At 41.1% G+C, this 26,462-nt stretch overlaps 1 protein-coding gene across 2 annotated transcripts in view; it reads left to right on the plus strand.

Moving 5' to 3' along the window:
- Positions 1–26,462, plus strand: part of ACOT12 (acyl-CoA thioesterase 12) — a 66,645-nt gene that overhangs the window by 15,540 nt on the left and 24,643 nt on the right. For both annotated transcript variants that reach the window (XM_050795670.1, XM_050795671.1), the window contains exons 3-5: positions 6,849–6,909; positions 14,943–15,044; positions 19,171–19,306. In XM_050795670.1, the coding sequence (XP_050651627.1) occupies positions 6,849–6,909; positions 14,943–15,044; positions 19,171–19,306 (299 nt within the window). The remainder of the gene's footprint in view (positions 1–6,848; positions 6,910–14,942; positions 15,045–19,170; positions 19,307–26,462) is intronic.

Genomic DNA, 26,462 nt, shown 5'->3' on the forward strand with positions numbered 1-26,462 from the left:
ATATCCTTTGCCCACTTTTTGATGGGGTTGTTTTTTCTTGTAAATTTGTGTAAGTTCTTTGTAGATTCTGGATATTAGCCCTTTGTCAGATGGATAGATTGCAGAAATTTTCTCCCATTCTGTAGGTTGCCTGTTCAGTCTGATGATAGTCTCTTTTACTGGGCAGAAGCTCTTTAGTTTAATTGAGCCCATTTGTCTATTTTGACTTTTGTTGCCATTGCTTTTGGTGTTTTAGTCATGAAGTCTTTGCCCATGCCTATGTCCTGAATGGTATTGCCTAGGTTTTGTTTTTTTTTTTTTAGGATTTTTATGGTTTTAGGTCTTATGTTTAAGTCTTTAATCCATCTTGAGTTAATTTTTGTATAAGGTGTAAGGAAGGGGTCCAGTTTCAGTTTTCTGCATATGGCTAGCCTGTTTTCCTAACACCATTTATTAAATAGGGAATCCTTTCCCCATTGCTTGTTTTTGTCAGGTTAGTCAAAGATTAGATGGTTGGAGATGTGTGGTGTTATTTCTGAAGCCTCTGTTCTGTTCCATTGGTCTATATATCTGTTTTGGTACCTGTACCATGCTGTTTTGGTTACTGCTGGTATAGTTTGAAGTCAGATAGCATGATGCCTCCAGCTTTGTTCTTTTTGCTTAAGATTGTCTTGGCTATTCAGGCTCTGTTTTGGTTCCACATAAAATTTAAAGTAGTTTATCCAATTCTGTGAAGAAAGTCAATATAGCTTGATGGGGATAGCATTGAATCTATAAATTACTTTGGGCACTATGGCCATTTTCACGATATTGATTCTTCCTATCCATAAGCGTGGAATATTTTCCCATTTGTTTGTGTTCTCTCTTATTTCCTTGAGCAGTGGTTTGTAGTTCTCCTTGAAAAGGTCCTTCACATCCCTTGTAAGTTGTATTCCTAGTTATTTTATTCTCTTTGTAGCAATTGTGAATGGGAGTTCATTCATGATTTGGCTCTCTGTCTGTTATTGGTGTATAGGAATGCTTGTGATTTTTGCACATTGGTTTTGTATCTTGAGACTTTGCTGAAGTTGCTTTTCAGTTTAAGGAGATTTTGGGCTGAGATGATGGGATTTTCTAAATATACAATCATGTAATTTGCAAACAGAGACAATTTGACTTCCTCTTTTCCTATTTGAATGCCCTTTATTTCTTTCTCGTGCCTGATTGCCCTGGCCAGAACGTCCAATACTGTGTTGAAGAGGAGTGGTGAAAGAGGGCATCCTTGTCTTATGCCAATTTTCAAAGGGAATGCTTCCAGGTTTTCCCCATTCAGTGTGATATTGCTGTGGGTTTCTCATAAATAGCTCTTATTATTTTGAAATATGTTCCATCAATATCTAGTTTATTGAGAGTTTTTAGCATGAATGGGTTGTTGAATTTTGTTGAAGGCCTTTTCTGCATCTATTGAGATAATTATGTGGTTTTTGTCATTGGTTCTGTTTATGTGATAGATTTCGTTTATTGATTTGTGTATGTTGAACCAGCCTTGCATCCCAGGGATGAAGTCGACTTGATCATGGTGGATAAGCTTTTTGATGTGCTGCTGGATTCTGTTTGCCAGTATTTTATTGAGGATTTTCACATCGATGTTCATCAGAGATATTGGCCTGAAATTTTCTTTTTTTGTTGTGTCTCTGTCAGGTTTTGGTATCAGGATGATGCTGGCCTCATGTAATGAGTTAGGGAGGAGTCCATCTTTTTCTGTTGTTTAGAATAGTTTCAGAAGGAACGGTACCAGCTCTTCTTTGTACCTCTGGTAGAATTCAGCTGTGAATCCATCTGGGCCTGGATTTTTTTGGTTGGTAGGCTATTAATTACTGCCTCAATTTCAGAAGTTGACATTAGTCTATTCAGAGATTCAACTTCTTCCTAGTTTAGTCTTGGGAGGTTTTATGTGTCCAGGAATTTATCCATTTCTTCTAAATTTTTTAGTTTATTTTTGTAGAGGTGTTTGTAGTATTCTCTGATAGTAGTTTGTATTTCTGTGGGAGCAGTGGTGATATCCCCTTTATCACTTTTTATTGTGTCTATTTGATTCTTCTCTCTTTTCTTCTTTATTAGTCTGGCTGGCGATCTATCTATTTTGTTGATGTTTTCAGAAAAACAGCTTCTGGATTCATTGATTTTTTTGAAGGGTTTTTCATGTCTCTATCTCCTTCAGTTCTGCTCTGATCTTAGTTATTTCTTGTCTTCTGCTCACTTTTGAATTTTTTGCTCTTGCTTCTCTCGTTCTTTTAATTGTGATATTAAGGTGTCGATTTTAGATCTTTCCTGCTTTCTCTTCTGGGCATTTAGTGCTATAAATTTCTCTGTACACACTGCTTTAAATGTGTCCCAGAGATTCTGGTATGTTGTGTTTTTGTTCTCATTGGTTTCAAAGAACTTATTTATTTCTGCCTTCATTTCGTTATGTACCCAGTAGTCATTCAGGAGCAGGTTGTTCAGTTTCCATGTAGTTGAGCGATTTTGAGTGAGTTTCTTAATCTTGAGTTCTAATTTGATTGTACTGTACCCTGAGAGACTGTTTGTTATGATTTCCATTCTTTTGCATTTGCTGAGGAGTGTTTTACCTCCAATTATGTGGTCGATTTTAGAATAAGTGATATGTCGTGCTGAGAAGAATGTATATTCTGTTCATTTGGGGTGGAGAGTTTTGTAGGTGTCTATTAAGTCTGCTTGGTCCAGAGCCGAGTTCAAGTTCTGAATATCCTTGTTAATTTTCTGTCTCGTTGATCTGTCTAATATTGACAGTGGGGTGTTAAAGTCTCCCACTATTATTGTGTGTCTCTTTGTAGGTCTCTAAGAACTTTCTCTATGAATCTGGGTGCCCCTGTATTGGGTGCATATATATTTAGGATAGTTACTCTTCTTGTTGAATTGATTCCTTTACCAATATGTAATGTCCTTCTTTGTCTCTTTTGATCTTTGTTCGTTTAAAGTCTGTTTTATCAGAGACTAGGATGCAACCCCTGCTTTTTTTTGCTTTCCATTTGCTTGGTAAATATTCCTCCAGCCCTTTATTTTGAGCCTACGTGTGTCTTTGCACATGAGATTGGTCTCCTGAATACAGCACACTGATGGGTCTTGACTCTTTATCCAATTTGCCAGTTTGTGTCTTTTAAGGGGAGCATTTAGCCCATTTACATTTAAGATTAATATTGTTAAGTGTGAATTTGATGCTGTCATTATGATGCTAGCTAATTCTTTTGCCTGTTAGTTGATGCAGTTTCTTCATAATGTCGATGGTCTTTATAATTTGATATGTTTTTGCAATGGCTGGTACCAGTTGTTCCTTTCCATGTTTAGTGCTTCCTTCAGGAGCTCTTGTAAGGCAGCCCTGGTGGTGACAAAGTCTCTCAGCATTTGCTTGTCTGTAAAGGATTTTATTTCTTCTTCACTTATGAAGCTTAGTTTGGCTGGATATGAAATTCTGGGTTGAAAATTCTTTAAGAATGTTGAATATTGGTCCCCACTCTCTTCTGGCTTATAGGGTTTCTGCAGAGAGATCCGCTGTTATTCTGATGGGCTTCCCTTTGTGGGTAACCTGACCTTTCTCTCTGGCTGTCCTTAACATTTTGTCCTTCATTTCAACTTTGGTGAATCTGACGATTATGTGTCTTAAGGTTGCTCTTCTCAAGGAGTACCTTTGTGGTATTCTCTGTATTTCCTGAATTGGAATGTTGGGCTGTCTTGCTAGATTGGGGAAGTTCTCTTGGATAATATCCTGAAGAGTGTTTTCCAACCTGGTTCTATTCTCTCTATCACTTTCAGGTACACCAATCCAACGTAGATTTGGTCTTTTCACATAGTCTCATATTTCTTGGAGGCTTTGTTTATTTTCATTCTTTTTTCTCTTATCTTGTCTTCTTGCTTTATTTCATTAAGTTGATCTTCAATCTCTGATATCCTTTCTTCTGCTTGATTGATTCAGCTATTGATAGTTGTATATGCTTCACGAAGTTCTCATGCTGTGTTTTTCAGCTCCTTCAGGTCATTTATGTTCTTCTCTAAACTGGTTATTCTAGTTAGCAATTCCTCTAACCATTTTTCAAGGTTCTTAGCTTCCTTGCCTTGGGTTAGAACATGCTCCTTTAGCTCAGAGGAGTTTGTTATTACCCACCTTCTGAAGCCTTCTTCTGTCAGTTCATTGAACTCATTCTCCATCCAGTTTTTTTCCCTTCCTGGCAGGAAGTTGTGATCCTTTTGTGGAGAAGAGGCATTTTCGGCCTTTTTGCACTGTTTTCTCCCCATCTTCATGGGTTTATCTACCTTTGGTCTTTGATGCTGGTGACCTTCAGATGAGGTATCTGAGTGGACGTCCTTTTTGTTGATGTTGATGCTATTCCTTTCTGTTTGTTAGTTTTCCTTCTGACAGTCAGGCCCCTCTGCTGCAGGTCTGCTGGAGTTTGCTGGAGGTCCACTCAAGACCCTGTTTGCCTGGGTATTCCCAGCAGAGGCTGCAGAACAGCAAAGATTCCTTCCTGTTCCTTCCTCTGGAAGCTTTGTCCCATAGGGGCACCTGCCAGATGCCAGTTAGAGCTCTCCTGTATGAGGTGTCTGTTGGCCCCGACTGGGAGGTGTCTCCCAGTCAGGATACGTGGTGGTCTGGGACACACTTGAGGAGGCATTGTGTGCCTTATCAGAACTCAAACGCTGTGCTGGGAGATCTGCGGCTCTCTTCAGAGCCATCAGGCAGGGATGTTTAAGTCTGCTGAAGCTGCGCCCACAACTGCCGCTTCTCCCAGGTGCTCTGTCCCAGGGCGATGGGAGTTTTATCTTTAAGTCCCTGGCTGGGGATGCTGCCTTTTTTCCAGAGATGTCCTGCCCAGAGAGGAGGAATCTAGAGAGGCAGTCTGGCCGGAGCAGCCTTGCTGAGCTGTGGTGGGCTCTGCTCACTTCGAACTTCCCGGTGGCTTTGTTTACACTGTAAGGGTAAAACTGCCTACTCAAGCCTCAGCAATAGTGGACGCCCCTCCCCTCACCAAGCTCGAGCGTCCCAGTTTGACCTCAGACTGCTGTGCTGGCAGCGAGAATTTCAAGCCAGTGGATCTTGGCTTGCTGGGCTCCATGAGCGTGGGACCTGCCAAGCCAGACTACTCGGCTCCCTGACTTCAGCCCCCTTTCCAGGGGAATGAATGGTTTTGTCTTGCTGGTGTTCCAGGTACCACTGGGGTATGAAAAAAACACTCCTGCAGCTAGCTCGGTGTCTCCCCAAATGGCCGCCCAGTTTTGTGCTTGAAACCCAGGGCCCTGATGGTGTAGACACCGGAGGGAATCTCCTGGTCTGCGGGTTGCAAAGACCATGTGAAAAGCTCAGTATCTGGGCCGGAGTGCACCGTTCCTCACAGCACAGTCCTTCACGGCTTCCCTTGGCTAGGGGAGGGAAATCCCCCAACCCCTTGCACTTCCCTGGTAAGGTGATGCCCCACCCTGCTTCGGCTCCCCCTCCATGGGCTGCACCCACCGTCCAACCAATCTCAATGAGATGAACCGGGTACCTCAGTTGGAAATGCAGAAATCGCCCCCTCTGCATCGATCTCGCTGATAGCTGCAGACTGGAGCTGCTCCTATTCGGCCATCTTGCCAGCAAATCCCACGGTGCCTGATTTGCACACAACATTCAATAAAGAGTAGTCATTGTTATTAGTATGGCCACACTGAGAAACATTAAACTTCATTTAATTAATGACAGGGATTTTTATTGTTAATGAATTGTCGATAATTCCTTGGTAATCTTTTGGACTTTATCTGTTTACATCCCAGCATCCCAAAGAAAGATTGGTCTCCTTGAAGTCAGCAGTTTTGTCTTATTAATCACTGTGTCCTTTGACCCGGCTTAATGCCAGGACTACTCAGTAAAATGCCAGTTAACTCAGTAAGCATTAGTGAAATGTATAAGTTAGAAAAATAAAAGATGTTTTTAGGAAGTTTGAATATGAAGAAAAGAAAAACATCTTGAGATATAATAAGTTTGAGAGAAAGATTTTGGAAAGAAGCCTTGGGCATTGTCATAGACTGATGGAGAATTGGGGAAGAGGCAAAGATTGAAGGCAGAAAGGAGGACAGAGTTGATGAAGCAGAGCCAACAAGGGAGGGGACAGGGTCACGGGAGGATGGGACCAATGGCACAGGTAAAGAATGAGATTAGGTCTCAAGAGATTCCCTCTTTCCCTGAAAAGAAGAGCAAAGAGAAAGGTGCAAATGCAGTTTAACTTTGAAGTTAAGGAAGAAAAATCCAGGGGGCTTCTATTGGATAACCTCTTACCTTCTGCTAAGGGGAAGGGATTAGAGCTGACTGAAGGGCCTGAACACAAAAGTTTTGGAACAACGTCAGGTTACATGATCGAAGTGAGTAGACCACCTAGCATCAATGAGGGCCCATACAAACCAACTGAAGCTGATCAGTTTGCCTGCTTGCATTTTTGTATATTTGTCCATCTATGCATTAACTAACTTTTAAAAATAAATATCAGCTGTATAGATTTGCTGGTGTATTTGTCTTAACTTCTCTTGGGAAAACAGCTGCTGTATAGTCAGTATGTGTTGCGGATTTGGAGTCATGTCGCACACTATCTCTGTAGAGGTTCTTTTCTGTTTAAATATTGGTGGTCCACTAACACCATAAGTGTGGTTTACAGTAATCGGCCTTTGTTTTTAAGCGCTGTCTTTTTCCATTATCATTAACCTGAATTTCCCATGCATGAACATTATCAGCATGATAAGGTGGAACTGCTTTATGGCATGCATTTAAGTAATCTTTAAGTCTGATCTGAAATAAAATGTGCTAGAACTACTGAGTTTTTTTTGTTTGTTTGTTTGTTTTTCCCTAGAGTTGGACAAGTTATAACCATCAGAGCAAAAGTTACTAGAGCGTTCAGCACAAGCATGGAGGTAAGAGGCACCTTTTCAAACGGCTGCCTGTTGGTGCTCATTTCTTCATTGTTTACAAAGGGTAGAGCAGGAGGCCTAGACTAATATTTGGAGTTAATGAGATTCTCTATTTCACAAGGCTCTGGAATGTGTAGTCAGGTCACAGGTAAATAATAGGCAGTGGATGTTTCCAGTGTTTCCTAGCTAAAATTCAACATGGCCAGGCATGGTGGCTCACACCTATAATCCCAGCAATTTGGGAGGCTGAGGCAGGAGGATCACTTGAGGCCAGGAATTCGAGACCAGCCTGGGCAACATAGCAAGACCCAATCTTTAAGAAGAAAAAAAAAATTAGGCAGCACAGTGGTAAGTGCCTGTAGCCCTGGCTACTCGGGAGGCGGAGATGGGAGGATTGCTTGAGCCCAGGAGTTTGAGGCTACTGTGAGCTATGATTGTACCACTGCATTCCAGCCTGGGTGACATAGCAAGACTTTGTCTCTTAAAAAAAAAAAACAAAAAAAAACTCACATTTCAACATGATACAATACAGTATTTCTACATAGAAGGATATACAGAAAATAAACCTGCAAGAGAAAAGGACACTCTTAATTCTTCATAAAGTATAGATTTTATTTCTTAATCATGCTGACTCCACTATTATTCTATTTGTTCTCCATCCCCTCACCCTCTGACAGAAACTAGTCCCATGATTAAGTAGTTTTTGAAAAGCAGGATAACTGGACTTTAGTAAGAAGGTAAATTTAGAAGATTTTTTTTTTGCATCCACTTGGTTTTCTTTTCTCTACCATTGTGAATACCGGATTCTCGGGGGCTCTTGAGATCTCTATTCAGGTTAAATTAGGAGGAAAGGCATTGCTGGATCTCATATTGCACCTTCCAGCTTGCTCAGGAGCCATCCTTCGATCTCTGGGCATGAAGACATGGAAGAGCTTGTATTCGTTTGCTAGGGCTGCCGTAACAAAGCACCACAGACCGGGTGGCCTAAACACAGAAGAGTATTGTCCCATTGTTCTGGGAGCTAGAAGTCCTACATCAAGATATGGGCAGGGCTGGTTTCTCTGAGGGCTGGAAGGATAATCTGTTCATGCCGCTTTCCTATTCTCCCATGGCTCTCTGTAGTCTTTGGTATTTCCTGGCTTCTGCTGCATCACCCGATCTCTGCCTTCATCTTCACATGTGTTCTCCTTGTGTGGGTGTCTGTTTCCAAATTTCCCGTTTTTATAAAGATATCAGTCATATTGGATTAGGGGCCTGCCCCACCGCAGTCTGGCCTCATCTTAACTAATTACATCTGCAACAGCACTATTTCCATGTTTACATTCAAAGGTATTGGGGGTTAGGACTTAAAAGGGGGAACACAGTTCAACTGTAACAACTGGTTTGACAGTAACCATGCCCTTGGTGATGGCTTTACCCTGATGTGGTCACCTCTTTTTTTAATTTTTGTTTTTGTTTTTGTTTTTGAGATAAAGTCTCACTCTGTTGCCAGGCTGGAGTGCAATGGCAAGATCTCGGCTCACTGCAACCTCCGCCTCCCGGGTTCAAGCAATTCTCCTGCCTCAGCCTCCCAAGTAGGTGGGATTACAGGCGCCTGCCACCACTAATTTTTGTATTTTTAGTAGAGACGGGGTTTCACCATGTTGGCCAGGAGGGTCTCAATCTGACCTTGTGATCTGCCCGCCTCGGCCTCCCAAAGTGCTAGGATCGATCACAGGCATGAGCCACTGCACCCGGCTGATATGGTCACTTTCTAGCAGTATCCAAATAAACAGAATACAAAGCACTTGAAGAAAGCAGAAAGGAAATGCTTGTGAAAGAAACAAGCTCTGTCAGTGAATGGTGTTTCTGGACGCTGTTTATTCAACTGCAGAGCTCTTAGCCTTTGCACACAGGAGCCTCTGGGCTTGGCCTGTCTCCTGAGGGCCACACATTCTCCTGATAGACAGTCCAAATATAGATAAAAGCTCCTTTTCATTTCTCCTTTTCCTCCTTTTCCTGAGACAGGCTAGAATTTCTAAAGGAGGCTTATCTAAAAGCTAAATATCTAAAAGAAAAATAAAACCCAGTGAGTTTGAAACCACAGATTTCTGATGCTAGGGAAAGTAAACCCTAGCCTCCACTGACTTTCTAGGCCCGATCTGCCATGCAGAATTTTGTTCTCTTTCATCCTCTGCAGATCATGACCAGGGAGCCTCTAGATTTTGTCGTAGTTTCTACCACCTGGTAGAAATTTCTTGGATTTTTTTTTTCCCTAACTCTAGATGCCAACTAAACATTTTTATTTTTACTTTTTCAAACTGGAAATGTCCTTTATGGTCATCCTGTTTAATTTCAGTTTCCTGCCACAACTGAGGCCAGCCCTCTGCTAAGTTGTTGAGCAGAAATAAATGACTGGCTTCCCCCTGAATCCACAGCAAGCAGGAGCTCTGCTCTGTGCCAAACCCACTTCCAGGGGATTCTCAGACTCTATTAATTAGTCTTTTCCCTTTTCCCCGCTCTGGAAGGTGTGCGATGCATCACTATTAATAGATTATATTGTCCCATTTGCACTAAGAGCACATTATATGAGGGGTTTTTTTTTTTTTTGGTCCTTAGAACATGTCTTTAAAAATCAGTTTTATTGAGATATAATTTACAACATTAAAATTCTCCCATTTTAATTATACATTTTGCTGAGCTTTGACAAAGTCATACAGTTGGATCACCACCACTATAATATACAACGTTCCCATCACTACACGAAGCCCCCTATGCCCCTTTGCAATCAGCTCCCTCAGGTCCCAGCTTGTGACAACCACTCATTTACTTTAGGTCAGTACCCTTTTTTTTGCCCTTTACTATATTTTGTATAAATGGAATGATATAGTATATATAATAATTTGTGTCTAGTTTATTTTACTTAGCATAATGTATTTGATTTCTGCTACTGGTTATTATATTATTCTCATTCTATTAATTTTGGGTTTAGTTTGCCTTTCTTTTTCTAGTGTCTTAAGGTAGAATCTTGGGAAATTGATTGAATTTTTCTTTTTTTCAAATATAAGCATTTAAAATCATAAAATTTTCCTCAATGTATTGCCTTACCTGCATCAAAATATGTCCTTTTTTTCTTGTAAATTCTTCCCTGACCTCTAGTCTGTCTAGATATGTGTTGTTTAATTTCCAAATCTCTGATGATTTTTCCAGACATATCTTTGTTTTTGATTTCTAATTTAATTCTTTTGCAGAGAGAGAACATAATTTTTATAATTTCAATTATTTTAAATTTGTTTAGACTTTTTTAATGACCCAAAATATGGACTATTATGGTGAATGTGCTATATGTACTTGAAAAGAATGTGTTGCTTATAGTCAATGAAGTATTCTGCAGATGTCAGTTAGCCTAAATTGTTTCATAGCATTGTTCAAGTCTTCTGTATTATTATTATTATTGTTATTATTATTAGTATTATTTTGAGATGGAGTCTTGAACTGTCTCCCAGGCTGGAGTACAGTGGTACGATCTTGGCTCCCTGCAGCTTCTGCCTCCCGGGTTCAAGTGATTCTTTTGCCTCAGCCTCCCGAATAGCTGGGATTACAGGTGTGCACCACCACACCCAGCTAATTTTTGTATTTTTAGTAGAGACAGGGTTTCACCATGTTGGCCAGGCTGGTCTTGAACTCCTGACCTCAGGTGATCCATTCACCTCAGCCTCCCAAAGTGCTGGGATTACAGGTGTGAGCCACTGTGCCCTGCCAGGATTCTTAACTCTTCCTGATGTTGTGACCCTTTTATCATTATGAAGTGTACCTTTTTATCTCTGGCTTTTGTTTTGAAATCTACTCTGTCTGATATTAATTTAGCCAGACAAGCTTTCTTTGGATTAGTGTTTTTCCCCCATCATTTTTCTTTTAACCTGTCTTATTTGTATATGTAAGTGGGTTTCTTATAAACAAAATATATTTGGATGCTATTTTTTTTATTTATTCTAACAATCTCTGCCTTCTACCTGGAATATTTAAACTGTTTACCTTAGATTATCTATATGGCAGAGTTGAAATCTATCATCTGGCTATTTGTCTTCTATTTCTTTCATCTGTTCTTTGTTTCTTCCTGTCCCCATCTTTTCCTGCATTTTTTAGAGTGGAGTAATTTTTAGTAATCCATTTTATCTCCACTGTTGGTGTTTTCACTATACATATTTGTTTTGGTTTTAGTGCTTTTCTCAGGTTTGCAATATGACTACTTAACTTATCTGAGACTATCTTCAAATAATATAATATCCCTTTGAGTATAGAGTAATACCCTTATAACAGTATACACACTTCCCTTCCCATGTCCCAGCCTTTGTGTTATTGTCATACCTTTTACATGCACATATGTAGGAGGTAAACCCTATAATACATAGTTATTATTTATGTTTTAAACAGTCAACCATCTTTTTAAAAGAATAAAAATGAAAAGAATGTATTATATATATATATATACACCCACATATTTGCCATTTCTGTGTTCTTTATTCTTTTGTGTATTGTGTGTCTCCAGATTTCTCCCTAGTGCCATTTTCGTTCTGTCTGAAGATATTCCTTTAGCATTTTTCTTTTCAGCTTTTGTGTAAAAATGTCTTTGTTTCATCTTCGTATTTAAAAGATGTTCATATTCAGTAGGTATAGAATTCTAGCCTGGCAGCAGAATTATGTAAATTATGATATGACTTGGGTTTTTTGAGCTGCTGGATCTATGGATTTATAGTTTCTAAGAAATGTGGATTTTTTTCAGATATTTTATCTTCAAACTTTTTTCCTGTCTTTTGTGCTCTCTCTCCTTTTGGACTTTAGAGTTTTAGACTTCTTGTTAATGTTCCACAGGTCACTGATACTGTTCTTTTTTTTTTTTCTTTCAGTCTTCCTTTCTCTTCATGCTACATTCTGTGTAGCTTCTTTTGTCATCTTCAGCTTCACTGACTTTTTCCCCTGCATTAACTAAACTGCTCTTAATCTTATCTGGTTTGTTTTTTATTTCAGATGTTATATATTTTTTTATCTTAGAAAGTCCCACTTTGTTTTTTTATATTTTCCATTCTTTCCTTACTATTTTCATCTTTTTCTCTATGTTGGAAGTCAGCAAACTATGGTCTATAGACCTGTTTTATGAATAAAAATTTTTTGAAGCACAGCTATACCCATTCATTTATGTTTTGTCTGTGTTGCTATCACAGTACATTGGCAGAGTTGAGTAGTGGCAGTAGAGTCCATGTGACCACAAAACTTAAAATATTTACTATCTGGTCTTATCCTTTAAGAAGATGTTGCTGACTCCTGTTCCAAATCTCTGAGTTCATGGTGCCTATATTTAATTGTTGTTTTAATATCTTTTGTTGTCATTCCATCATTTCTGTTATCTGTTGTTTTATTTATATTACCTTTCACCTAATAATTTTCTTGCATCTAATAATTTTTATTCGATGCGAGCATTGTGAATTTTATATTGTTTAGTGCCGGCTTGTGTTATATTTCTTTAAAAAGAGTGTCAGACTTTTCCTGGCAGGAAGATGTTGTTACTTGCAGATTGGTTTGAGCTTTTAAAGATCTGTTTTAAACTCTTCTATGGAAGATTTAGAATACTCTACTCTACAGCTACTTTAGACCCTCTTCTAGGTTGGGATCTTCTGTTATCTCTGTGAAGGGGTTCTATATTCAGTGAAATCTGGCTGGAGAGAACTCAAAAGATCCCCAGCTGTGTGTGAGTTCTTGGAATTGTCCATGTTACAGTTTCCCAGGAATTGATTGTTCCTCAGAAGCTGTTCTTGTCTGGCCTTGTGGGGTTTCACCCTGTATATAGTCCAGTTAGTATCAACTCAAAGACTCACATTCATATTTCTGGAATTCTTTCTTTTTTTTAGCTTACTTCTCTGGTACTCTACCCCACAAATTTTAGCTCCATTCAATTTAGCAGAGTTAGGTTTTCCTTCCCTAACCTAACTGTAAATCACTTTTAGCCTGAGAACCTGGGAACGCAGTGCTCCTCTCATTGTTTTTCCCGCCTTGGGGATCACAGTCCTGTGTTGCCTATTTTTGTAGGTGGGAAAATAGATGCTTCCTATATTTTGTCCAGTTTTCTAGTTGTTTTCACAGAATGTAATTCCAATCTTACCTAATCTCTTATAACACAATGAAATTCTCCCTGGCATATGTTTTTGAAACATTTGGTTATCACATATAACTAAGTTAACTGTTCTAGTAGAAGATAGTGTTTAGAACTTATTTTAACACTCCAGAATTGTTGCTTTGTTTTTACTGTTAGATATTTTATTTTATTTTTCATTTGTCCATTTCTCTAAAAGCAGAAAGCTGTATGGGATTAAGGGTTGAGAGAATTGGGAATAGATAGTTTAATTTTGGCTAATCACCATCTAGTTAATTTAGGATTTACCATGTAAATACTAATTTGCATTTATGAGTTGAGTGACTTAAAATGAGTCATAGATTATTGATTATTCTTTTTACATGGTGTACATGGTAAAGATACAGATACAGATATTCTTCATTGTTGACAACACAGTGCTGAGCTGTGCCTGAGATCACTCATTATTTTCAGAAGATAATATTACTCATCTGAAACATTTGGGAAAAGGTTTATTAGCCAGAATCTAAAGACAAGTCCCGGAGTTTACCAACACTTCTGCAAAGTACAATCCTGAGGACCAAGCTTCAGAGCTCTTCACACGGGGAAATCTAGCCCATTGTAGTATCAACATAAAGTGTCTCAGCTACCTTCTTATTACTCCTGAAAAATTAATCACAGAAACAAAGCTGTAAATACATGATGCAATTCTGTCCATGTTGGCTTGGTCCTAGGAAACCCTGAGAGTATGCTGCCTAGAGACATTTTAAAAAAGAAAAAAAGCTCTGAGAGTAAAGGCTAAAAAAAGTTATGGTACATTTCTCTGGTGGTTTTATAAGGCAGTCACCTATATCTTGTTTTCAAAAGCATATTTAGTAATAATGAAGTTTAAAAGAGCTTATCATATAATGTCAAATTTTTAAAAATTGGAATAGGCCAGTGTGATGACTCACTCCTGTAATCCCAACACTTTGGGAGGCCGAGGTGGGCAGATCATAAGGTCAAGAGGTTGAGACCATCCTGGCCAACATGGTGAAATCTTGTCTCTACTAAAAATACAAAAAATTAGCTGGGTGTAGTGCTGCATGCCTGTAGTCCCAGCTACGACGGAGGCTGAGGCAGGAGAATGGCTTGAACCCGGGAGGCGGAGCTTGCAGTGAGCCGAGGTGGTGCCACTGCACTCCAGCCTGGCGACAGAACAAGACTCTGTCTCAAAACAAAACAAAACAAAATCAGAACATAAAACTGTAAATACATTACAATAATTTTATATACACATGCATATATGCACACATATTTCGTGTCATATGTATATATTATGAAATGTGTATATATATTATGTAATATGATATATGTGTATTATGTGATATGTATGTTTATGTATTATATATCATAAATAATATACATTTATATAGCTTATATATCATATACATTTATATATGATATGTCATATATGTTTATATATCATATATGTCATATACATTTATATGTCATATATGTTTATATATCATATATGTCATATACATTTATATGTCATATATATGTCATATACATTTATATGTCATATATGTCATATACATTTATATATCATATATGATATATAAATATAAAAAGCTAGAAGAAAATTCAGCTAAAATTTAATAATTATTATCTCTGGGTGATGGAATTACTGATAATATATACTCTGGATAGTCAGATTCCACAAATTTTACATGATAAATAATTTTTATAATCAGAAAAAGTTAATTGTCCAATGTTATAGAACATCATTGAAAGAATTCTATTGCTTAAAAATAAATTAAAATTCTGGTTTCATTTTTAAAATGAAAGAGAGTAATGGTACATACATATGACTACATTTTGAATGCTGAAATCTGAACTGTTTCTGGATGGCCAAGAGTGTATTTATTTATCTTTTTTTTCATTGTAGATCAGTATCAAGGTCATGGTACAGGACATGCTCACTGGCATTGAGAAGCTTGTTAGTGTGGCTTTCTCCACATTTGTAGCCAAACCAGTTGGAAAAGAAAAGGTAAATTTTGTATATGAAGATGTATCTAGCATGTAATTCAAGGACATAGTAACAATTGCATCAGAATGTTATAGAAAAAAATGACATTTCTTCTTTCCATGAGATATACTTTCCCAAGATTTGTTATTCACCAATATTTATTGTAAAAGTTACCATTCTGTGGTAACATCAGAGGAATAGGAACTTTAGAGAAAAGTACCTTAGAGAAAAGACAATATAGAAAGTTTGTAAAATACAAAAAAAAATCCACATTGTTTTAAATGATCTGAAGGTCCTTTAAAATACTGCCTACTGGTTTAGTGCTTTTCATTTGTGGTCATATAACTCAAAATTGAGTTAAAATAAAATCTTTTTTAAAAAAATCAAGAGCAATTTAGCAAGCAGTTGCATGTTATAGATTAACCATTGTTAATACCTGAAGGAAAATTGTCAACATTGCTGAGTTATTGAAGTTTAAAAATAAGCTTCTGGGCATGTGGGGTGAAAACACCCTCCGAAGCGATACTTTGGCCTGATGAGTGTGCCTCGCTGGCTGCCCGGCCACGACCCACATCCACTCATCTGGGGATTGGCTGCTGGGGATTTGCTCCTTATAATTTCTTGGCTTTTTTTTTTTCAGTGTCAGGGTGCCTGGAGGAGGGTCCCATTTAGTCTAAACACTGTGATAATTCAATCTAGAATATGAGTCTTTCACTCCAAGGATCATCCCAGAGCTAGACACAGTGGCTTCTCCTAGCCCTACTCTGAAGCAAGGAGAGGTCCTTCTCTGTCTCTTTGTCTGAAGCCTTCTTCAGACTGCCTCCCACTTTAAAGCCAGACAAATGTTTCCACTGTACCCAGGAGAGGTGGTGGCAGAACCACACTCACCAGCTCCTCTTCCTCATGTGAGCCAGGAGGCATAGAGATGGGCTAGGGCTGAGTTGGATCATCATAGTGCCAGTGGCAGGTGTCCCTGCAGAGCTTTGTACCCTGGGGCACTTCTCCCACTCTTAGTCTTTTGTTTTTGAGCAGAGTCTCACTCTGTCACCCAGGCTGGAGTGCAGTGGCACAGTCTCAGCTCACTGCAATCTCCACCTCCCAGGTTCAAGAGAGTCACCTGCCTCAGCCTCCCAAGTAGCTGGGATTACAGGCTCCTACCACCGTACCTGAATAATTTTTTTTTTTTTTTTTGTATTTTTAGTAGAGATGGGGTTTCACCATGTTGGTCAGGCTGGTCTGCCCGCCTTGACCTCCCAAAGTTCTGAGGTGTGAGCCATGGCCCCTGGCCTCCACTCTCAGTTAACATTAAACACGTTGCAAGGCAAATTCATATTGCCCAAGGGTGTTGTTTTTCAAATGGAAGTTCATATCAGCTAATTCTGTTTGTTAAAATGAGGTTTTCTGGGCCATATCATGGACCTACTGAATTAGAATCACTAGCGTGGAATCTTGGAATCTATACTTTGCCAAAGCATCCCACAGAGCCTGTGTTCACTAAAATCTGAGACACTGAGATAGTCTTCCCAACCATTCTGTTTTTCCTGACATCCCCACAAATCTCCAGACTCTTGGAAATGAGAGAATATGAGATGGGTGCAGGTGCCCGTATCTGAGAGCAAGTGACAAAGGAACGCACCTTGCCATCCCATTCCTTTGCATGGGGCAGCAGAGGAAGTCTGTCATTTTCCCCCTCCAGCCTCAGACTTCTCACTCCAACTTCATGGATGTGTGGAATAAGAATATAATAGTTGGCCGAGCATGGTAGCTCATGCCTGTAATCCCAGCACTTTGGGAGGCCGAGGTGGGTGGATCACCTAAGGTCAGGAGTTCAAGACCAGCCTGGCCAACATGCAGAATCCCCGCCCCGCCCTACTAAAAATACAAACATTAACTGGGCATGGTGGTGCATGCCTATAATTCCAGCTACTTGGGAGGCTGAGGCAGGAGAATCACTAGAACCCAGGAGGCAGAGGTTGCGGTGAGCCAAGATTGCGCCATTGCACTTCAGCCTGGGCAGCAAGTGCAAAACTCCGTCCCTAAAAAAGAAAAAAAGAATAGAATAGTAACACTTCAGTCCAATCTCTCTTGAGACTGGAGAACTGGTTTCTGAAAGTGGAAAGTCAGATCCATTATGGTGCTAGCATAATTGGTTGGTTCAGATAACCTTAATTGTAAAGCACCTTTCCAGACTAACTTATTTCCTACTTGCTAATATGCTGGTTCAGTAGCTCATCACAAAGAGATCCATGAAAAATCAGTGGTTTGGTTTGAACCCATAGGACTACCTGAATCACTGTTCACAGTGAGTTTATTTTAGGATGAAATTGGTTCAAAGCGTAATGTAGGCTGATTAAAAAACAAAAAAGAAATTGGCAATGATTAACCAGACTTAGTTCAACAATTGCACAGGCCAGATCACTGAAGGGATGTGCAAGACTCCACAGGGTACACTCATGCAAAGCCTTACTAAGCTAAAGCAGATGGTGCGGCGGGAGAAAGCAAGCACAGGCCAGCCTCAGAGAGGGCCGAGGCCTCCAGGCACAGCCATGCCTCGGGGGCCTTAGTCACCCAAGATGTACTTCTGCGGAATAGGAATCACCAAAACATACGCAAGGTATCTTGGTTTCAGGAGAACCAACACACAAGTTTACCAAGCAGTCTTGTATACCCTGCTAGTCACACAACTGACACAACACTACAAAAATTGTTAAACCAGGCTAGGTGCAGTGTCTCACACTTATAATTACAGTGCTTTGGGAGGCTGAGAAGGAAAGATTGCTTGAGGCCAGGAGTTTGAGACCAGCCTGGGCAACATAGTGAGCCCTCATCTCTACAAAAAATAAAAATAAAAATAAGTTAGACAGGCATAGTGACACTTGCCTGCAGTCCTACTGGGAGGATCCCTTGAGCCAGGATTTTGAGGTTACAGGAAGCTATGATTACACCACTGTGCTCCAGATTACACACTGTACAACAGAGTTTCAAAAAAAAAAAAAAAAAAAAAAGGAGTTAAACCAGTGCATGCCATCAATCTACACACTCCTAACCAAACTCCACAAGGTAGTCCAGGAGAGTTTTGGACTTTAAGCAGCATATTATAAATCACCAGCTTATTTTTTTTTCTTTTTTTTTTGAGATGGAGTCTCACTCTGTCTCCCAGGCTGGAGTGCACTGGCATGATCTTGGCTCACTGCAACCTCCTTTTCCTGGGTTCAAGCGATTCTTGTGCCTCAGCCTCCTAAGTAACTGGGATTACAGATGCGTTCCACCATACCCTATTACTTTTTGTATTTTTAGTAAAGACAGTGTTTCACTATGTTGTCCAGGTGCAGTGGCTCACACCTATAATCTTGAACACCTGACCTCAAGTGACTTGCCCGCCTCAGCCCCCGCAAAGTGCTGGGATTACAGGTGTGAGCCCCCACACCCAGGGATCACTAGCTTATTTCATCCTTATCTTGGTCAAGGGTCAGTACCAGACTTTGAGTATCTTGGAAATAAGCATGGAGCTACCCCAGTCCAGCTTCAAGGTGACCCTTCCTTCTACACACAGGGTCAGCAGAGGACATTTATGTAAGAATTTGAGCTCTTGGTTCTGTTGCCTCATATTTCCAGGTTTCTGGAGGTTGGTGAAAGCTTTATTCCCACATATTGATTCTTTTGTTTTGCTTGTTAGATAATGTTTTCACCATGTAATGAAATTTCCAAATTGGGAATACCTCATGGTATAAGATAGCTTTCTCTAGAACATCTTTATTCCCTCTCTTTGCTTTCTTAATTTTGCAAAAGACAGGAAACATTTAGATTTCAGTGGAGTCAAAGTCTCCCTCCTCATTCATCGATTTGAATAATTTCTTATTTTGTAGTTCTGTTGAAAAATTTTAAAAATCAGGGAAAATTAATAGAGAGAACTTTTTAAAACACATATCTTGTTGCATGAAGAAATAATTAAGCCTGTGTTGATTTTTTTAGTTTAAAAATAATTTAAGAAAAAATTTAGTCATAACATGTTTAGTGAAAACACTCATAAAAGTTCTATTTACTTGAGTTAGAGAACCATGTAGCATATCATTTGTTTTTGCAAAATTCATGCTGTGCTTTTATAATTTAACAAGGCAATAAAAGATAAATGCTTTTCTTTCTCTAGATTCATTTAAAACCAGTCACACTTCTAACTGAACAAGATCATGTGGAACATAATCTGGCTGCTGAGAGAAGGAAAGTTCGATTACAACATGAAGATACCTTTAACAATTTAATGAAGGAAAGTAGCAAGTTTGATGGTCAGTAAATCCACTTATAAGAACTTTAATTCTATGACTGTGACAGGCAAAGGAGCCTTTTCTTAGAGCACACTTATTTTCACCTTATTATTACCATTCAATCCTGATGACACTAGGTATCTTTTCCAACAAACCTGGTGACTAGAGAAGGAAGGGCCTGGCCATTGAGAATGTAACTGCTGACACCTAACGCCTCTTTAAATTGGAAGATCTCCAGGAGAGGAGATGGGGAAAAAGAGTGACAGGGACCAGGCAGTCATTAGTAAGCATGTGTTCGCTAATGATGGCTGAATGAAGGGTTGATGACAATGCCGTACTTTGACACGGTGCTTCGTGGCTCACTAAGCGGTTTCTCATCCACAGTTTCATAGGAGCTGCATGTAATCTCAACAGAGCAGGAAGCTGCAACTCTGAGCAGGAAAGAAACTTGCTAAAGATCATATGGGATATGAGCAGAGGCTGTAAGATCCTGCTCCTGTTGCCTGGTGCTTTCCACAATCACCCTGTGTTTTATGAGCCACACTTCCTTCGTTCCCTGGCAGTGATTTCCTGGGCTCTTTGATGCCTCCTGGAGCCAGACTGGTGGGGAAAGGCAGAGCACCGCCCCTGCCCGTCCTCTGCCCTTTCTTTTTGTCTGACCCCATCTTCTGAAGCCCCAGGGGATGCCAGTGGAGAGCACAATGAGGGAGGGGAGGAAGTGGAGTGAGCCTGCCCAGGCCCCCCAGGCTGACTGCTGCCAGGAGGGCAGAAGGTTCAGCACCCCTTGGCTCCAAAGGAAGGCACAGGAAGAAGAGGAAGGAAAGCAGAGGACAAGAACATGTCAGAATAAGGATGTCAAAAGAGAAGGAGAAAGAGTGCATAGAAATGCCAGAGGAAAGAGAGAGGTAGCAGCCAGTGTAGCAGAAGTGCAGGGCCTTTATTCTGCCCCAGGTGATGTCCTGGGACCACCCCACAGAAGACTTCGGGTTAAAAAAGAGATTTTTCAAAGGTTTCTACTCATTGCTGACCTTTCAAAGGGCAATACCCATTACCAACTTTGTTTGTTTTTTTTTTATTTTTCTTTGAGACAGAGTTTCGCTCTTGTTGCCCAGGCTGGAGTGCAATGGTGCGAACTTGGCTTACTACAACTTCTGCCTCCCAGTTTCAAGCAATTTTCCTGCCTCAACCTCCCTAGTAGCTGGGATTACAGGTGCCTGCCACCATGCCCAGCTAATTTTGTATTTTTAGTAGAGACAGGGTTTCGCCACGTTGACCAGGCTGGTCTTGAACTCCTGACCTCAGGTGATCCGCCCGCCTCAGCCTCCCAAAGTGCTGGGATTATAGACATGAGCCACTGTGTCCAGCCCAGATCAAATTATTTTTAAGGAAATGAAGACTTCATCATTAAATGACGGTGTTAAGAGGAGCAAGTCTCTGTTTGTAAAGCTGGTCTCAGCACCAAAATACATTTCAAATGCATTTTGCTCAAGTAATGAAATAGCTGAACCGAGAGAACAACCCTGAGGCAGATGAGACAACCATTAATAAAAACCAAAACCTGCTGTCGCCTCATCCCTAAAATCCCAAGGAAGAATGAAATGACAGATAAAATACTTACTAATGAGCAAACCCGTACTATGCATGACAAGTAAATCTCTTAGGACATCTTAGAAAAACTCAAGCATTTAACACAGTTTTTAATAAGTATATGCAGTTCCCCTAGTTTCACTGGTCTTCCTTTCTGCAGTTATGTCTTTTAAGAAAAGCTTTCTGTCCTCGTTGAAATTACACTACCTGAGTTCATAAGGAGAAAGTAGAAATAAGCCACTAAACAACCAGAAGTCTGACTGACAATGTCAAAATACAGTTCTTCTTTGTTTTCTTTTTTCTTTTTTTTTTTTTGAAATGGGATCTCACTCTATCACCCAGGCTGGAGTGCAGCGGCACAATCTCAGCTCACTGCAACCTCTGCCTCCCAGGTTCACGCGATTCTCCTGCCTCAGCCTCCAGAGTAGCTGGGACTACAGGCATGCACCACCACACCCAGCTAATTTTTGTGTTTTTAGTAGAGACGAGTTTTCACCACATTGGCCAGGCTGGTCTTGAGCTCCTGACCTCAGGTGATCCATCCGCCTTGGCTTCCCAAAGTGCTGGGATTACAGGTGTGAGTCACCGCACCCGGCAAGAAACAGTTCTTTTGAAATCTGTGCATGTTTATCCAGAGATTCTTACAAGAACTGCTTCCATCCTCTCCAAGTCATCCCTCATCTGAATTACATGTCTCAAGGTCATTCTCCACCCTTTTACCAGGAACTCTCTAGATCAAGCTGCTGCCCACCAGGAAGAGGGTGACCCTGTGATGCGTGAGGTGCTGGCCGGTCTGCCCCGCTGCCTGCTGGATGGAGTGTGTGTGTGTGCTGGTGGATAAAATCACTCATTGTCATTTAGGTGGAAGGACTCCTTCCCTCTCAGCAGAAAGGAAAGACTACCAACTGACTGGTAGTTCTTCCCAACAATTCTGTATGAAATGCCTGTCATGTGCCAGGAACCTGTTTGCCACTAGAGGTATAAAGATGAAAAATGCAGGGTCTTTGCTCTTGAGAAACTTGTAGTCTAGTGCTGGAGACAGACATATTTAATACTTTCTAAGTAATATAGTAAGTGAACAGAGAGCTGTAGACTCTAAGTAATGTGGGAGCCCAGAGGAAGTGCCCTTGGGGCTTCACGAGATACTTGCTGGACAAGGGGCTATGAGAAGAAAGTTGGGAAGGCGAGGAAGCATGCAGCAGTGAGGGTGAAGACGCGGAGGCATGAACCAGGGCGCTGTGTGCTGAGAAGCCACCAACACAAGAGTATTGCTAGAGAGAAAACGCAAGGTAGAGGGAGGCGGGAGAGGAAGAAGGTCGGATTGTGTCACGGAGGCTCCCTGGGCCATGCTGAGAAGCTTGTTCTTTCTTCTGTTCTTGATGGGAGCCATTGAAGGATTTTGAGCAGGGTTGGGGCATGACTGGGTTTGCACTTAATATGGTCACTCTGGCTAGAGGGAGAGAGACCAAGGGAGAGGTGAGGGGTGCCTAAACCAGGCAGTAATAGCGGGGAGAGACAGGAGGGAAAGAGTTTAAAAATATATGCGAGGTCACACCAACAAAATAGGGTCACTGATTGGCTGTGGGGAGAAGAGTGAGGAAGAAGGAGCATAGGCTGACTCCTGGGTGTCTGCTTGGAGCAGTTGGTTAGCAGTTGTGCCCTGAACTGAGATCATGGATCTGAGGGGCAGGGAAGGGCAACTTTTAGGAGGTAGATGATGAGTTCAGTTTTAGGCATATGGAGTCTGACGTGCCTGTGGACATCCAAAAGGAAGAGACCACAGCTGGGGAGACTCCATCTGAGAGACAGCCGCTTAAAGAAGTAGTTCAAATGAAGACAGCCTGCAGCGCACAGCGTGCTGGGCCAAGAATGGAACCTGCGGAGCACAGGCATCTAAGAGAGGATCCAGGAAGACAAACCTACCAAGGAGACCTGGAGGGATTAATCAGAGGGCTGCAGGGAGAGCTGGAGAGAGCAGTGTCACATGCCAAGGAAGTAGAGTTACAAGAAGAAATAGTGGTCAACTGCGTTCCAGGAAGTGAGGAATAAAACCTGTCTGCTGGACTGGGAATCAGGAAGGCATTGGTGACATCGGCAAGTGTGGAGTTAGAAGAAGTGTGGGAGACATTTGGATATCCTTAATTATTTAGAGGAATAATGGGATGAGGGACAGTTTACCATAACCTTTATGTCATATGCACAGGCCCAAGTAAACACTTCTATCACCAGCCTTGTTAGAAGCACGTGTACAAGGATGCGGGGGGTGGGGAGGGAAGTAGAGCTGTGAGTCTCCTGGCCCCGACAGCCCAAGTGTCATCTGTTGCAGGACATGTGGACAGTGAGGGACACAGTGGCCGTCGCAGCTCTTAGAGCCGCTTGGCTAGTTCAGAGCCTTTGCTTTTGTGGGAAACTGATGCATTGTGTCCCACAGCAGCACTAGCATGTGGCAGGACCTCACTTCCCTCAAGGTGTTTTCCTTCACTCTAGCCATCTGAGGTGGAGCTTGCTCCTCTCTGACCTCTGGACCCAGCCCCACAGGAAGCAGGAGGCTTCCATCGGCCCACTCACCCCAAGCCATCCACCCTGGAGAGAGCTGCCTCCTTCCACCGGACTTACTCCTAAAGGCAAATTGCTAGGATCTGGGCCTATGCATTGCCTCATCTTTCTCTCATAGTCAGTGGTTGCCCCAGCACAAAGCTGCTCTTTTTATTTTCTGATCCAGTACTTTTCTTATCCAGGTCTGTAAGCAAGTCCTCTGACTTTGCAGAACCATCCTTCTGCTCTCTGTCTTCGTGAGCTCAATCATTTTGATTTTTAGATGCCACAAATAGGTGAGAACATGCGATGTTTGTCTTTCTGTGCCTTACTTCTTTTGCTTGACATAATGACCTCAGTTCCATCCATGTTGTTGCAAATGACAGGATCTCCTTCTGTGTTATGCTGAATAGTACTGTAACAGGTCTATAACCAAAACCTCTGACTTTGCTTTTCTCAGCTTGCTGAGGCAATGTCAATAATAAACAAAACGAGGGCCAGGCGCAGTGGCTCAAGCCTGTAATCCCAGTACTTTGGGAGGCCGAGACGGGTGGATCACGAGGTCAGGAGATCGAGTCCATCCTGGCTAACACGGTGAAACCCCGTCTCTACTAAAAAATACCAAAAAACTAGCCGGGCATGGTGGCGGGCGCCTGTAGTCCCAGCTACTCGGGAGGCTGAGGCAGGAGAATGGCATGAACCCGGGAGGCGGAGCTTGCAGTGAGCTGAGATCCGGCCACTGCACTCCAGCCTGGGCAACACAGCAAGACTCTGTCTCAAAAAAAAAAAAAAAAAAAAAAGAATAATAAACAAAACGAGAACTGTAAATGGGAATAATAAAGGTACTTACATAATGGGTTTATGGGAGCATTAAATGAGTTAATATAGAAAGTGTCAGGCATGCAGAACGTGCTATCATTTGTATTATTGTTTGAGAGGTCCCCACCACAGGAGGAATTAGAGCCAACAGTTAAAGACAGATACTTCACAGGAACTTTGCTGTGAAGGATGAAAGAAATAGCCTGGAGCTACAGGAGACCCTCAAAGTCAATGGGCATTGTTTTTCAGGCTAGGAGAAATTTGGTCATGGTTCCAGGCTGATCAAGATGACTGATGAGGCCTGGCGGTGGCTCATGCCTATAATCTCAGCACTTTGGGAGGCCGAGGTAGGCAGATCACTTGACATCAGGAGTTCGAGACCATGGTGAAACCCTGTCTCTGCTAAAAACACAAAACTTAGCTGGGCATGGTGGTGCACTCCTGTAATCCCAGCTACTCAGGAGGCTGAGGCAAGAGAATTGCTTGAACCCAAGAGGCAGAGTTTACAGTGAACCGAGATCGCACCACTGCAGTCCAGCCTAGGCCACAGAGCCAGATTCCGACTCAAAAAACAAAACAAAACAAAACAAAAACAAACAAACAAACAAACCCCAGATAATTGATAATAATTATTGAGGAAGAAGTTAATTATAAGAGGAAGAGATGGCCGGGCGCGGTGGCTCAAGCCTGTAATCCCAGCACTTTGGGAGGCCGAGACGGGCGGATCACAAGGTCAGGAGATCGAGACCATCCTGGCTAACACGGTGAAACCCCGTCTCTACTAAAAAATACAAAAACTAGCCGGGCGAGGTGGCGGACGCCTGTAGTCCCAGCTACTCGGGAGGCTGAGGCAGGAGAATGGCGTGAACCCGGGAGGCGGAGCTTGCAGTGAGCTGAGATCCGGCCACTGCACTCCAGTCTGGGCGACACAGGGAGACTCTGTCTCAACAAAAAAAAAAAAAAAAAAAGAGGAAGAGATAATTCATGTCAAATCTGCACTTTAGACCCTGGGAAATTGTTGTCCTGTTTTTGTCTTGGAGGAATAGGGATCTCTGCTACCCTGAGCTCCGTTGCGAGGGTTCGTCTATTGGGAAGGGTTGCTAGGATGGTGACTGAAGCTGTCTTCACACCCCCCTCAAGGTAACATGAGCCAGGTAAACATGGGTGGCTGCACTGGCTTCTTCTGGTATTGTACAAGTTGCACTAATAAGTGAAATCAGCAGCAGACAATTTGTCTGCACAACACTAACAGTACTTTGAGTACTGGAGATTGTCTAAATTAGTAACAGGCACACATGACAGTCATTCAAATACAGAGATAAAACGATTGCAATTGACTTGCGTTTCAGTGTGTTACAAAGTTAGCCAGATTAGATCTACATCTACATGTCTAGTTCAATTTCAAATTATAGATTTGTTTCAAAGTCTTCTTTTATCACCTGCTTTGTTTAATCTGCCCTAATTTAGATTATTCTACATCCTTTCACATAAAACAACTTTTAACCTAATTCCATTGATCTGATTTCGTTTTGGAAAATTTTACTAACTTCCATGCCAGCAAAGGTGCCAGAGAACTTAAAAGCAAGTCATCTTAAAGAATGTAAGAGCCAGACTCTGACATTTAAAGCTGTTGTGTAGTGTGTGATTTCTCCACCTGCTGCTCCTTAGATCTGATGGAGTTGGTTTTTGACAGGACAGTGTGTGTTCTAAAAGAAGAGAACCAGATCATCTCTGTTCTTGTACCATGTTGTTAGAAAAGCAGGGGTTTGCATTGGTTATAAATATCAAACATAAAAGATTGGAATATTTTTCAAGATGTTGTACGATGGAAATGTATATTATTAGAACAGTGAGAACATTGAATCTAGATCATATCCTTTCAGAAGAAAATAAAACAGATGAGATTAGTTTTGTAAAAGCAGGATATTTCTGGGATGTGTGTAAGCACGCACATCTCAGAAATACTACTGGATCATTATTTGCAAGCTTGACATATAGGGGAAAAATTTAAAATTTGAAAGCATTTTAATTATAATTTTTGAGTAAGAAAATCAGATCTTAAGAGCATTATCCTGGTTAATTTTCTGGATATGCAGAAAGAAAACTAGGGCTAGCATAACCTTAATTCAGGTCAAAGTTCCTGATCTACAAATGTAGACTGAATGTAAAGTTGTCAAAGCAGGATGATGACACAGTACTTTAAGAACATCCAAAGCCAGCAGAAAGGGTCAGGTCT

This window comes from Macaca thibetana, chromosome 6, assembly GCF_024542745.1.
Source record: "Macaca thibetana thibetana isolate TM-01 chromosome 6, ASM2454274v1, whole genome shotgun sequence".
Classification (NCBI taxonomy): Eukaryota; Metazoa; Chordata; class Mammalia; order Primates; family Cercopithecidae; genus Macaca; species Macaca thibetana.